Source organism: Centruroides sculpturatus, unplaced genomic scaffold (genome assembly GCF_000671375.1).
Source record: "Centruroides sculpturatus isolate CEXI.00-Female unplaced genomic scaffold, Cexi_2.0 scaffold202, whole genome shotgun sequence".
NCBI classification, from domain to species: domain Eukaryota; kingdom Metazoa; phylum Arthropoda; class Arachnida; order Scorpiones; family Buthidae; genus Centruroides; species Centruroides sculpturatus.
The window spans coordinates 351,207-364,739 of NW_019384441.1; the positions used below are offsets into that span (position 1 = coordinate 351,207).

The following is a 13,533-nucleotide window of genomic DNA, read 5'->3' on the forward strand; positions in this document are numbered from 1 at the left end:
TCTTTATGTTGTATATTCGCCATTTGTTCTATTTTCTTTTTATAGAACTCGCGTGAAATTTTAAGATAAAATATCGTAAAATATTTATTCGGCATAAAATTTACAATATTGTAAATTTTGCTAATTGTCTAATGTATATATATATAAGAAAAATAGAAATAAGGAAGGCGTTTATAAATTCAAAACATGAAAGTTTTCTCATGAAGAATTAAGAAGAAGAATAATTTATATGTACGAGTATTAAATATTAATAGTAGAGATGATAGATGAACATATCATTTCTAAATCGTCGGATGATCGCGGCTGGAAAGTAACGATTACCGCAGCAGTTAGAGAAACGAATTTTTATTTATTTATTTTTTAATTTTAAAAATTTCGTAAAAAGTCTCTGTTTATAAGCAGGGGGAGGATGAAGAAGAAGAAGAAGGAAAAAAAATGTATACAGAGAGAATAACCGTAGCGAGAAAACGCAGCTGTTTGGAGAAAAAGCAAAGGACGCTTTTTATCTTTTGCAAAATATGTAGCCTGGAGACTAAGTCTCTTCCAGCATCGACCTCATCGTTCTTTCTCATTTTTGCTGCAGGATTTCTATTCTTTTCCCCAAAGATGATTGGATTCCTCTAGTATTCTTTTGTTCACGGAGAATTCCTCTACTCAGAAAACATCTTGGCAAGTTGAAGTCTCTTCTCTCGAAAGAAACGATAGAAATTCCCACTAATTGTCAAATGTCTCACGTCGTCAATTCGACGGTTAGAAAACGATTCTTCTCATTTATTCTCTGAATATTTAACTTTCAGTAAAGGCGGAAATTCTCCGTCGGGCTAAAAATAAGGATCTTTAAAATATTAAAGCAAGTTTTGTGTACTGTTCGAAAGAAAATTGTTGCTGAATAATCATATATTCAGTCCTGCACGAGTCTACCCAGAACTATTTGCATATCTTTTCCGTATTTTAACACGGCGTGAGATCTAACATATGGACAACACTTTTTACGTCTGCCTGATTAATTGCTTTTTGCGCATTACTCCTCCTTTGTTCTACTCGCTTTTTTTTTTTTTCCTTCCTAAACCGTTTTCTGCGAACTCTGATAGCTTGTCAATGACATCTGCTCTAAAATATTTTTTGCAATGTCTCCGAATGAATTTTAAACTGGGTTTTTATCTGACACGTGTCTGTATTTTTGTATCGTGTTGGCTTTTTTTTTTCTTAAATCGAGGTTGTGTTAAATGTGACATCTTTATAGCCATGCATTTTTTATAATTTAAAATAAGTGCATTTCTCCATTTTTAAATATACCGGCTGTCCTTATTAATTTTTCTGTTTTTTAAACGAGGATGGATGTTGGTTGACAAGCAGATTATTAACATTAATTTAGCCTTTTTCGCTTCGCATAAAGAACAAACAAATCTATTTTTGTCATGTTTTTTTTTTTTATCTGTGCGTTAAGTATTTCAAAAATGTAAGAAGGCGAAGGCATTCCGACTTTAATAAAAACGTTTTAAATTCAAAAATATTTTAATAAAACGGAAAATATCCAATTAGTTCACTAGAATGGTCGTTTGTTGTTATCCGAGTTAATAGTATTTCAATCATTGTGGGCAAGTTTGGGAGGAAAAAAAACCCAGATTAACTGACTACTTTTATTGTGATTATCTGCTCATTAGCACATCTCAACTGCAGGTTTAGCAAATTCTTTTGTTTTTTTCCCTTCTCTTTTCATTTCGTTTTTCTTTTTTTCTTTTTTTGTGTTAAGTGTCATTAAATGTAGTGCAGTGTGTTTAACTCATAGTTGATGAAACATTAAACGATCGTTCCTTAATCTTCCGTACGCGAATCGATGATGATATTGAAGATGAAGTAAATGATGATGCATGACATCACGATGTGTTTTCGTCGCTTAGAAAGGCCTAAAAGTCGTCGTTTTCTTCACATAAACACTTAATCATAAATTGAAATTACATTGCTCGATGTCGTCGCGTTAGTTTAATATTGTTCATAACGTCATCTTTCACTAATTAATTAAAATAATGGTTGTTAATGTCTAGTTAAATGCTATAACGACGCATATTTAATTGATTAAACGCTTGTTGAAGAATTTTTAATTGTTTTTTTTTAAGTTTTTAAATTTTTTTATAAAACTTTTTAAAATAATTAATAAGATATAGACGCAACAAAAAAAGAGGATTAAAAATAAATAGTTTTCGCACAGGAAACTTCATAATCCGTGCATATGTACTTACGCATTTAATAAATTCCCACACGAACATAATCTTTTTAAGTTAGTTAATAAATTTTTCTAGATTAAAATTAAATTCGTCAGAATCTGCGTTTTTTTTTTTTTCGTTGCAAGTACAACGGCATTATCCTTTTGTTGTTTTCAGAAGAAAAGGAGATTTTAAATTCAAAAATAAAAAAAAAGAAAGAAAATCTTAATGAAAAATACATTAAGGTATCATTGAAACCAAGGGTAGTTATTCATCTTCTAAAACCGTTGACAGGAAGCGAAAATAAATGAATTTAAACTGGAATTAAATTTTTCGCATTGATCTTTAATGCCCGTACTTGTTTAGAGCTATAAATCTACTTTATTGACTCTAGCCAGATTAAGCGAATCATTCATCCCCTAAATGATATAAGCACCGGATATCCCCTTCTATCTTTGGGTTTTACAATTGTAACGCTCGATTCTCCCCTGTTCGAAACACATGTTCTGAGCTATGGTAGCCTGGGGTGGCGTATTTATGTCTTGGGTTTGGGATCGACTCTTTTACTCTTTCTCGCCCCAGGCCAAATGATCCGCTACAGCTGTCAGATGGAGTGATATATGTTCCGTTAAATTGTCGGAGTGGAGCTGGGATAAAATTGGCCCTGCACACCCTTGGGGTAATTTATGGCGGTCACGGACTGGTGTTCGTAGAGGAAACACCCTCTCTCTGTTCAAAAACAGAGGCGAAGGTGTTGGAAAAAAGAAACATCCAGTTAAGGACACCGATTCCGAACGGATGACGGATCGACTGCTCTCTTCTGCTAAGTCAATACATAACTTTATATATGTTGTATTTTTATATACATATATATATATATATCTGACGTGTTTCTATTATAGGTATTTGGAGTTTCGTTTCTAGATCGTCTGGCTAATGTAGGAAAAAATTCCAACAATTATTCATGAGAAGAAGGTTTAAATTTATGGTAAACTACTTTACATGGAGAATAGCCTGTGTTATGTGCCATTTAGAAGAAACGATCCGCTATAAAGAAATGACTCCGGAAAGTAAGAACCTTACATTTATCTTTTTCATTCTACGACATCTTATACATATCTAGGTTGTAGGTAATCGCTTTAAAACAAATAGAAGCATCAAATATTTCTGTATCACTTTTTGAACTTGTTTAGATAAAAATAGCATTAAATCTGGCAGAATATCTGTAATCAGAAAGTATCTGCTGTATTTTCTTGGTGGAGTAGATGTAGTTTTACAGATGAGTTCGAACCCCGAGTTACCAGCAGTTGGTTATCTCGGATAACTGTTATATTGCAACTTTTCCTCTCGATAGAAGAAAAAATCCTACACAAAAAATATCAAAGAGAACTAGCGATGTGATCGGTGTCAATACATCTGCTACCGGACAGAGATAAAAGACTTTTTGAAAATGTCGCGTCAAATTCTTCAATCCTCTATAAATATTTCATAAGTTCGATTATCTGAAACGTATCGAATGATAAAAAAAAATATTAAAAACTTATACAGTATATTATACTATTGAGCAGACTATCACCTGACTCGATACGAATCAAAAATGAGTTAAATCTCTTCTTTCTGATCCATTAATCCAGTCTCGTGGCATTTTGCCCGGTTATCGAGTTTAGAAAGCGTAAAACGTATTAAATTAAGAGTTATTAAAGGACAATAACCGTATTAATTGCGATGGATAGACGTTTTCTTAGTTTCGACGTCGACGTTTCCATTAAAAGATAAAAGAACAAGCTTTTTGTCATCTTTTGACCCCTTTATCCCGGCTAAAGAAATGACGGATTATTATCTCATGACAGAAATATTTCTCCACAGCTTACTATCCTAATTACTCGTGTCCAAAAAATGCTGTCATCTCCACCCTTTGTGTGTGGAGCGAATGTGTGGTCATACCTACAAGGCTTTGCACTTTGCTTGCATTAATCATCATTAAGATCGACTCTATATTTTGTTACCAAGAATTTTATCTTTAATGGCGATTACATTACCAGCTGTAGTTTTGTTATAACTAAATCATGTAAAATACAAACAGAATCCCGAGAGAAATCAATCGAGTACAAAGTTATATTCTATCGATTCTTGGATATATTCTATATTCATTTTTTTCCCTTTTATTTAGTATTTAAAACTGCAGATCGATCAGTTCTATATCCCTATTGAGTTACATTAGTCGATATCTCGCCTACAAAAGAATTAGGCGGGAGGTCACACATCATAATTTCCTGCGTGTTACACTGGCGTAATACTTCTTCATTCCGAAGATTTTAGACTCTGACAACACAGGATATAAAAAAGAGATAACGTTACTTTGTTATTTCATTTCCAACTTGTAAATGTATCTGCGCTCATCTTGCACTTTAACTATATTTATGCAAATGTTTATGGGCAGACATTTATTTAATCAATCATAACTCAGTTGGTCATCCGATATGTTGGCTAAAATAGTAAATGTTTCCCTTATTTGGTTATAGAGTCATACATAATTTATGCGCATTAAAATGGATGTATAGTCTCAAAATTGTCAGTTTCGTTTTTATTAATATTTAATATATTATTTTCTTTTTTTTTTAATTTTCTATAATTAACTGCGGGTAATTATTAAATTATTAATTTAGCAAGATAATTCAAAACTAATAGAGGTTAAATTTTATTTTAAAATATCCCTAGATAGATTATAAAATATATATTTTTAAAAATCTATTGAAATTTTCTAAGTTTTTTAAATCAGTTTTAAAAAATTCTTTCGCTGATGTTTTAGTATTTTTCTCGGAAATTTTGCCAACATCTGGAGAATTAAAAGAAAAATTATTATTAAAATTAAATAGAATACTAACAAAATTCTAACCAAGAAATAAAAATTAAAAAAAAAAATCGAAAAATAGATTACCAAATTATAAATTATTTTGGATAAATAATAAGTAGCGCGTATGTATTAAGAGACATTTGGAATAAAACTTTAAAATATTTCTTGCATCTCTATGTAAATGAATAATTATTTCAAATATTTTGATCTGATTTAAAGTCGTGTTTATAATTTAGAATATATTTTCTTTTAATTATCAATTAGTGTTTAATGAAATTATTTTCAATATAGGTTATATTACTTTCTTTTACGCAATAAAATTCTTAAATAAATAAATAATGAAAGAAAGGAAACTAATAAAGAACTCACGGTTTTAATTTAATGATTTTAAGTTATTAATCCATTATAGAGTCTAATATAAAACAATGTGTCACTTTTTATATCCAATTTTATCAAATTTACGACTTTCTTTTAATTCTGTTTAATATTAAAAGATAAATTAAAATTTAAAACGTCGCCATTTTGATTCGCTTCGTTATTTCACTGGTAAAATCCTAAATTATAAGAAATTCTAAAAGAAACCTTTCCGCTTTTCATAGCCAAATAAATCTATTTTGTAATACATAATTTACGGTAGCCTATGTTTTGCCTACGTGAAAAACAAACGTTTCACTGGAATTTCAAATTCAAAATTCTAAGATGGCGCCGATATGAAATATCGTTTACAAGAAAATTGTGTATATCTCTTTGGCAATTATAATTTTTAGTTTTAACGGTTTAAAAACAAATGGAAAAGGAAAGGCGGCAAATGTTTAAGCCGCATTAGTTTTAGCACTTTGTTTTTTAAACAGAAATGTTTAAAACGAAAGCCATAAAGTTTTCACATATATAAACCAGATTATGTAATAAGTAAGGTGTAACGTGCAAACCATAAACACACACTAGGAAACATTTATTGAATGTAAATGCATTATTTAGAAAGATACGAGCGCGTAGGACCCAATTTCTCCATTTTAATAAAGCAGTTATTCCCAAACACTCGGTGGCGGCCGTACATCACGGTAAATACGGGAAGACCGGATTTTCGGTAGCGTAAACGAACGTCACCGGTGAACACCATTACTACGGGATTACGACTGAGTTGTGTTGGTGATGGCCGCCCGATAAGGTGAAGAGATTCGATGTTGCGTTTCGGACATCTTCTCCGGGGACAATTTCTCCTCTGCCGCCTAAAGTCCTTAGATTTTGAAAATGAATCAAAACCGGGGGTTTCAGTTATCGGGCGCGCGACGCGGCGCGCCAAATCAACCACTCGATAGCAACGAAAGAAACACCTTATCCCAGTTGATTTGAACGGAGCGATAAGAGGGGCGATCGAGCGAATAGCAGTCCGAGTTCATTTCTAAACAAGTCGTTAAAGCTCAGCCAGGTGAATGCGGCATTGATCTTAATAAATACCTGACAAATTACACAGGCCATTAAAAACCGCCAAAAGAAGAGCGGTTTGGTCAATTGCGAAGTAGAAGAAACCGGAATCAACACCGTCCGCTAATTTGTGTTTGTATCGGAAAGAGAGTGAACGAAAAGGAAGCAAACTAACGAGTTTCTCAATAAGATTCCCCAGGGCAAAAGAAGTATGCTCTAAATATCCACAAAAGATTTTTATAAATTGGTTCATTTCGTGCGTGAAATCAACCAACGGAATAGGTTAAACTAATTTCTATCGACTTAACCGCCGTTTTTTCTCTCCCTTTTTTTATATCCCTCTCGGTTAAAGATGGCGGCGATGCCAATTTAATTTCAGGCCAGCGTTAAATATCCTTCTACGAAAGAGACTAGCGGAACCCGTAATATTAATAAATTAACGAGAGTTTACGAAATATTATTATCTTTTTGTGTTGATTCGTTCTGTTTTTCGAAAACTGCCAGCTTAGCACTCTCCTTACACAGCTAAGCACATTACAGCCAAGTCCCAATAGGGATGTACGTCTACCTGAAGATCAAAAGGTCAGGCGAGAGGTCCCGTTAGGACGATAAGACTAACCTTATTAGATGTAGCAGTCAGTGCCTTATTTCGTTAGAATTCCGAGATCTGCTGGTACTATATTTGTTCCGCCCTTAGGTTAGTCCATTACTCGGGGGAAACATCCTTCTTAGCTTTGTCTCTCGGGGTTCGTTGGCAGTAATATATTTGAAATTTAAATTTAACTTATGTTGTATCGGATCGTTTATTCGATATTTTAATTAATCTGAATGCTTTCCTTTTATATTAAATATTTCTAATTAAAATTTTAGATTTTTAAACATCTATTCAAAGCCTAAACTGCGAAATACTACTCTTTCTATAGGAATTAGTGTCGAAAATCATCGATAGATGACTCGATAATCTACAGAACGTGAATAGAAATATTGAAATTCGTAGATTATCTCACAAATATTTCCAAAATTTAAAAGAATACGGAGTTATGACGCTATTTTTCATTTAAAAAATCACGTTTACAGGAAGGAAAAAAAGTCCTGTATAAAATCCTGTAGGATTAGACGAGCGCTCCACCCCAATGTATCTTCGGCTTTTCGAATTTCTTTAACGAGCTGCAAAAATAAACAAAAAGTTTTGTCCATAAACAACTTTTTCTTTGTTCAAAATATTTATTATTTTGCAGGAATGTATAATGGTGCAATTAATGAGGTCATTATTTGCGAATAACTTTTCGGTCTCATCTTTTCGATTAAGAAGCAGAAAACAGTTTTGTAGTTTTCATTTCTCAGAGTTAATGTGGTGTAGTAAGAAGATCATTTAGCGTACACATAAAGTTAGACTGTAACGGCAACAAGCATTGATTAATTTCGTTGACGATTCCTTGTATATTTTCGTAAAATTTAAAGTATTATAATTAAATAAAAATACTGGATAAAACAGATCTTATTTTATATTTAATTCCGCATTTTCTTTTGTTATGTTTCTTATGAAAGAGGGAGGAAGTTTCGATCGGCGATTATCAAGCCATGAAGACACAATAGTGTCTGTAGAGGCGTCAAGTGCAGGAGTTTCTCTTGGCAAGTTAACAACTGAGGAAATTTGCCACTATCTTCGACGACACCTTTTTCGTGTAACTTTTTCTTTCGTTACACAAAATTTATTTGTTTTCTTTGTGTCTTTATATTTTTCTGGACGGTAGAAGGATCTGCTGGTGAAAGTTTTGCTCTTGTTAAAACGACGTTAAAAACAATGCAAGATTATTGAAACGTTTTATCATTCTATAAAGATGACTCACTGGCTGACTCATAATTCCTCTTACTCCCTTCCACAAGGATTACTTCGATCGAAAAATTCTGTTTTATAATATCAATAGTTATTCTTTCTGTAACTGCTCTTCTCGGCCAAGTATTGCGGTCAATTGTTGTTCTGTTCTTGTAAGCTATTGTACGTGTGTGTGTTTTATTCTGTACCAGACAGAACAATTTAATACCGCAATTGCTACAAACAACAAAGATTATATCCAATGCTTTACTGAACTGAGAATCAATTTGGATTCACTAAAGCGTAAAGCAACTTTAATCAACGTTAAATTCGGCGAAAAGGTTTTTGATTTCATTAATTTAAAAATATCGTATATATAAATATATTAGGGTGATACACATTTTACAAAATTAACGTTGAAAGAACTGATCTACGACTCGTGAGAAGATTAAAAATGGTGGAAGGAAACGGGCCTATTGTTTGCATCCAGCGAAAATGCCCACAAGAATTTTAAATGGCTTTCGATAAGCAATTACCGAAAGAATTCTTATGTATTTTAAGTCCTTTTTAATTTTCTCGAGGGGTAACCAGATTTTTTGACTTAATTTTAAAAATAAGTGAGGTTCGAAACAATAAAAAGTGGATATTACAGGAAGGGAGAGAGTACTTTTGAACTTTACTTTGCAAAATATCGAATGCATCTTTTCTTTTTTCCTCCAATAAGAGGTATAAAGTTCCAAAAAGCTGACAAATTGCATTAAATTCATAATTATTATCTGGAAATTCCATAATTTAATTGAGGAGTCAGTACTCGAAAGTTTTATTGTGAAAAACATTTAACAATGATTATTGCTCAAATGCTAATTGACTGCACAATTCAATTAGTTTTTTTAAAGTTGCCTACAGGAGAAGTTCCGTTTTAAAAGTGCAATTAACGGAATTGCGCGAAGAAGCATACCTGCGGCCAACATAAAAACTCCCTGGTCGACTATAAGCTGGTGCTAAGTATCCAGACTGGATAGAGTACACTTCCATTAATTGCGCGACACTCTTTAAATGTTAAGTTGACAAACATGACTGGATGAAGCAAGAAAAAGAAGAATTTTTTAAAATCTTTTTTAAAGTTCAGATAACTTTCCTTTTTAAATTTAACACTAATTAATTTATTACAAATCTTTGTCCTTGTACCTCCATTTTTTTTTCTTTTATCTTCATATTGTTTAATTTTTCAATTTTTCCGATCTTTCAGATATTCTCCCATCAAAGATTTTAGTTTAAAATAAATCTCTCACGTCATGAAAATGCTTAGCAACGTTATTTTACATCATAAAACTGTCGAAAGAAAAAAAAAATCTTATGAAATTCTTTACGAGTCCGACGTAAAAACAGGCAAAAATATATATATCGAATTTAATATTATAATAAAAATAATTAATGTAAAACAGTGGGTTTAAAATTTCATTTTTATATTTTGTCTTTAATGACCGAGTCTCACGTTTCCGCGCCTTTTTCATAATTAGCAATAATTACATCAAATATCTTAACCGCACGGCCTTATCACACAGCTATATAATTATCCTAAGTGTATTTTAGGTGGTACGATCACGTGACCGATAAAACGAATTTTAATATTTTAAACCTTTAAATAAATATATTAATGCGGAAAGTTAAAGCCGTTTAGGCCAAGTATCGATTCTTTCGATTTATATTTGCGTGATTCTCGAAGTTATCACGAAAGTCGAATTCTTATGATTTTATGATTTAGCATATATTCCATAATATGAAGAAAGAAAAATTGATGTTCTCTATATAAATGCATCGAAATGTCTTCGGCACGCATCTTGTTTCTTATTTATTCCTCCTGAAAATTTTCCAAAATAATATTCACAACATTAATTCCCGTCTATAGTTACTTTACGACTTCATCTTATTTACTAGATAAAGAGAAGCGTGGCATTAAAAAAAGGAAGAGAGAGAACCAAACTCGTAAATTAATAATTAAAAACAGCATTTGGACCAATCAAAAGGTATTAAAGAAATCTCGTGGGATGCCAACATCGTTTTAACAACAAGAAAGTATAATTGGATGCTCCCAATATCAATTTTTATCCAATTATCCCAATTTATGATAATCTCTTATCCGTAAGTACAAGTATCGAAGAAATTCTTTATTTTTTATTGTTATTTTAGCATCAAAACTTTTTCGTAACCGTCTCACTATACAGTAATTCATCATTATTGATAAATATTCAACCATTACAACAGACCTATAATCATGTACAGTATTACTATTATCCTAACCCTATTACATTACTATATAAGTTATATAGGTTATTCGCCATATATTATCTGTATTTATATAAAAAATGCGACTTCTCGTATCTGCATCGATTGATCGATCTAACAATCGATTTCTATAATTTTAACTATTAATCGGATATAAATCTTTGGAGAAAATATAAATTATACAGGCGAGAGACGGTGGAGTTTCTTCTACATGACAGTGTAGATCACGTAGCAAAATGAGATTTTAGTGTAAAACGAAGCAAGACAGACGGACCAAAACAGAAGTGTTTCATTCTTAAAGGCCTAGACTTTGCTTCTTTCCATTGATCTTTTGTTCTCGTCTAATCTCGCATTCTTCCTAGCGCCATCTTGCTATTACATTCCATCGTCCCAGTTCTGAAATCTCGTAGGAGGTGATAGACAATCTCGTTAAGTTTTAATGCGTATAAAACTCAATCCTATTTATTTTCAGAGAAATTGGATCACAACCATCGTTTCTATCACCTTCTCTAATGATATACTCTCCAGTTATAACCTTCCATCTAGTCTCGTCTTACCTTTTACGTTAAGACCAACTACACAATTCTCTTCCTTTAACTTTATGAATGCGCCTCTCATTAGTCGCAGTTTTTTCTCTTTGCTATTTATGGTTTCGTGTTAAAGTATCGTTTTATAATAATTGTTTGTGGGAAAAAAATCAGAATAGACTTTTATTTTTATAACTGTAATTAAAATATTAAAATTAAAATTTATTGATCAAATTTTGAATGCTTTTGTAAAGATTCTCTGCGGATTTTTTTCTCCTCTTCCTTTACTTCAGAAAATAATTTCTGTTCTTTTGAAAAAAAATTGATAAAGATTTTAGTTTTAAATTTAATTTGATTTTTAATTGTGTTTTTATACGTTTAATTAAATTATTTATCAATTTTATTAACATTAAAGAAATCTAAGATGGAATTTGATGTGAGTCAAAGACTGATTGAAGTTGTTGAGAATGCATTTGTCTTTATATATAAGTAAATATAAGATTTTAAGATTTTATATTTTGCATGGGAAAAGACGATGCCATTTAGAGATAAAGTGGTATCCGTGGATCATAAAATTGCAATAAGTAAAGATATGAAAAGCTTTGATTTTGGTAGAAAAACCGAGAATCTGACAATTGAAGCCAAGTGCAAAAATGAATTTTCATGTTGCGAGGTCGACATAACAGATGCAGATATATCAAGATGTAAATCGGAATGGGACTAGATCATCCATTACACAGAAGTAAAAATAAATGCCGAATTCAAAATTTGATACATTATGTATGGAATATTTTTCTAAAAGTTTAGCATCGTCCATCAAAAAAAGATCTTATTATGTCCATTGTATTGTTGATTACTTTTACATTTTGAAAATGCCGTACGTGCTCGTTTCGCATCAATTTTCTTGATCCAGAAATATCATGATGGATCACTATTACGTAGAATGATTGCTTCATCAATCTGGAAATTGTCCGATCAGGAATGCACGAATATTGCTGATTTTGCAGTAATGTATGACTTTAACAAAAACTTTTATATCAAAATAAGGTTAATGACTTGTTACAGACACGGAACTGGCATCCGCTTAATAAAATCAAGACCCGAAGTGATGCATTTTCTCAAAATCCTAGTTTGATGTTTCTAGCTTATTGCTTCTAATGCACTATCATTTTTATATTTCTTAATGAAATTATTTACGTAAAATTCTTCAAGACGTTATTTTCCATGTAAATCACGTAACTTGAAACGAACGATGTTAAGTGACTGATTGTTGCCCATTTCCTCCAATTTACTCTTTTTTTTATTCGATTTCTTCGGTTTTATTTTTTTATTTTTAGAGCAGGTCTACTAAAAAGCTTCGCTTTACAGTTATATCATTCATCAAACACGTGATCCTCGTGACTTCCATTAGCCTGAGCACAGAATAGAATTACTCTGCGTGCATAAAAATGCCGTTTATTTAAGGACGTTTTTTAAAATTTCAACATTTCTAACATTTCGTCACACGATCCGGTAATGTCGCAGAAACACGTGGCTCTGTTAGCCATCATCGTCCTCCATTCACTTACGTGCCAGATTAAAAATTAAAGTGGGGGGTGGTAAGAGTTCTGATGTCTGTTACATAATAAATCGAGCGTTTCTGTATTGTAAACACAGACAAAAATAATAATAATACACGTATCAATAATGAAAGAAGTAAGTTTTATTCAAATTTAAGGATATTCACGACTAAATTTATCATCAATCTTTTCTCTCGAATAATATTTCAATATTATATATGGTCAATTTTTGTCAAAATTCTGAAAGGATACTTAGTTGGGTGAATGTGGGCGTAGTCTCTTTACTCTTGTCTAAAGATTTTTCAAGAAACAATCACAATTCAGAGAAAAAGTAAGTCGAGAAAATCCAAGCACGTTTATCTCAATATTCACTCGGACGGGATTTCATAAATCATAAAATAACCAATACTTTCATCACTTCGAAGTGATGTGGTTTGAAGACAAGTTTTAAATGAAATCTAACAATTATTGATTTCGAGTGATTATATTTTCGTTTTTTTTTAAAAAAACTAGATTTACTGATATAACCCAGAATAAATTTTTCATTAAGAAATCGGCATTCGTCCGTTTGAAAGTAGACATCGATCTGTAAAGTGATGCATGACCGCAGCTTCATCTTTGCTTCTATCGATTCTAATTCGACACTTTTAAATATAAAGAGTTCTCTCGTCTGTATTTATTCTGGAAGATAAACACATATAATTGACTCGATAAGATTGCTAGCTTCGCATTTATAAAATAAATAACTCGTTTCGACGGATTTGTAGCTTCTACGCCATGATCATGATGGGTAATTTTATTCTCCAAAGCCTCTAATACACTGGGAATAAAGAAATTCCAAGAAATAATGCGAAGATGGTTA

General features: G+C 31.8%; 1 protein-coding gene across 2 annotated transcripts in view; it reads left to right on the top strand.

Annotated features, from left to right (window-relative positions):
* The first annotated feature begins 3,070 nt into the window (after positions 1 to 3,070).
* The window catches only part of LOC111620165 (carbonic anhydrase-related protein 10-like), an 83,658-nt gene continuing 73,195 nt past the window's right edge, over positions 3,071 to 13,533 (top strand). For both annotated transcript variants that reach the window (XR_002755864.1, XM_023362042.1), the window contains exon 1: positions 3,071 to 3,274. Coding sequence is in view for 1 of the 2 variants with exons in the window: in XM_023362042.1 (XP_023217810.1) it covers positions 3,169 to 3,274 (106 nt within the window). In the remaining variant the exon portion in view is untranslated. The remainder of the gene's footprint in view (positions 3,275 to 13,533) is intronic.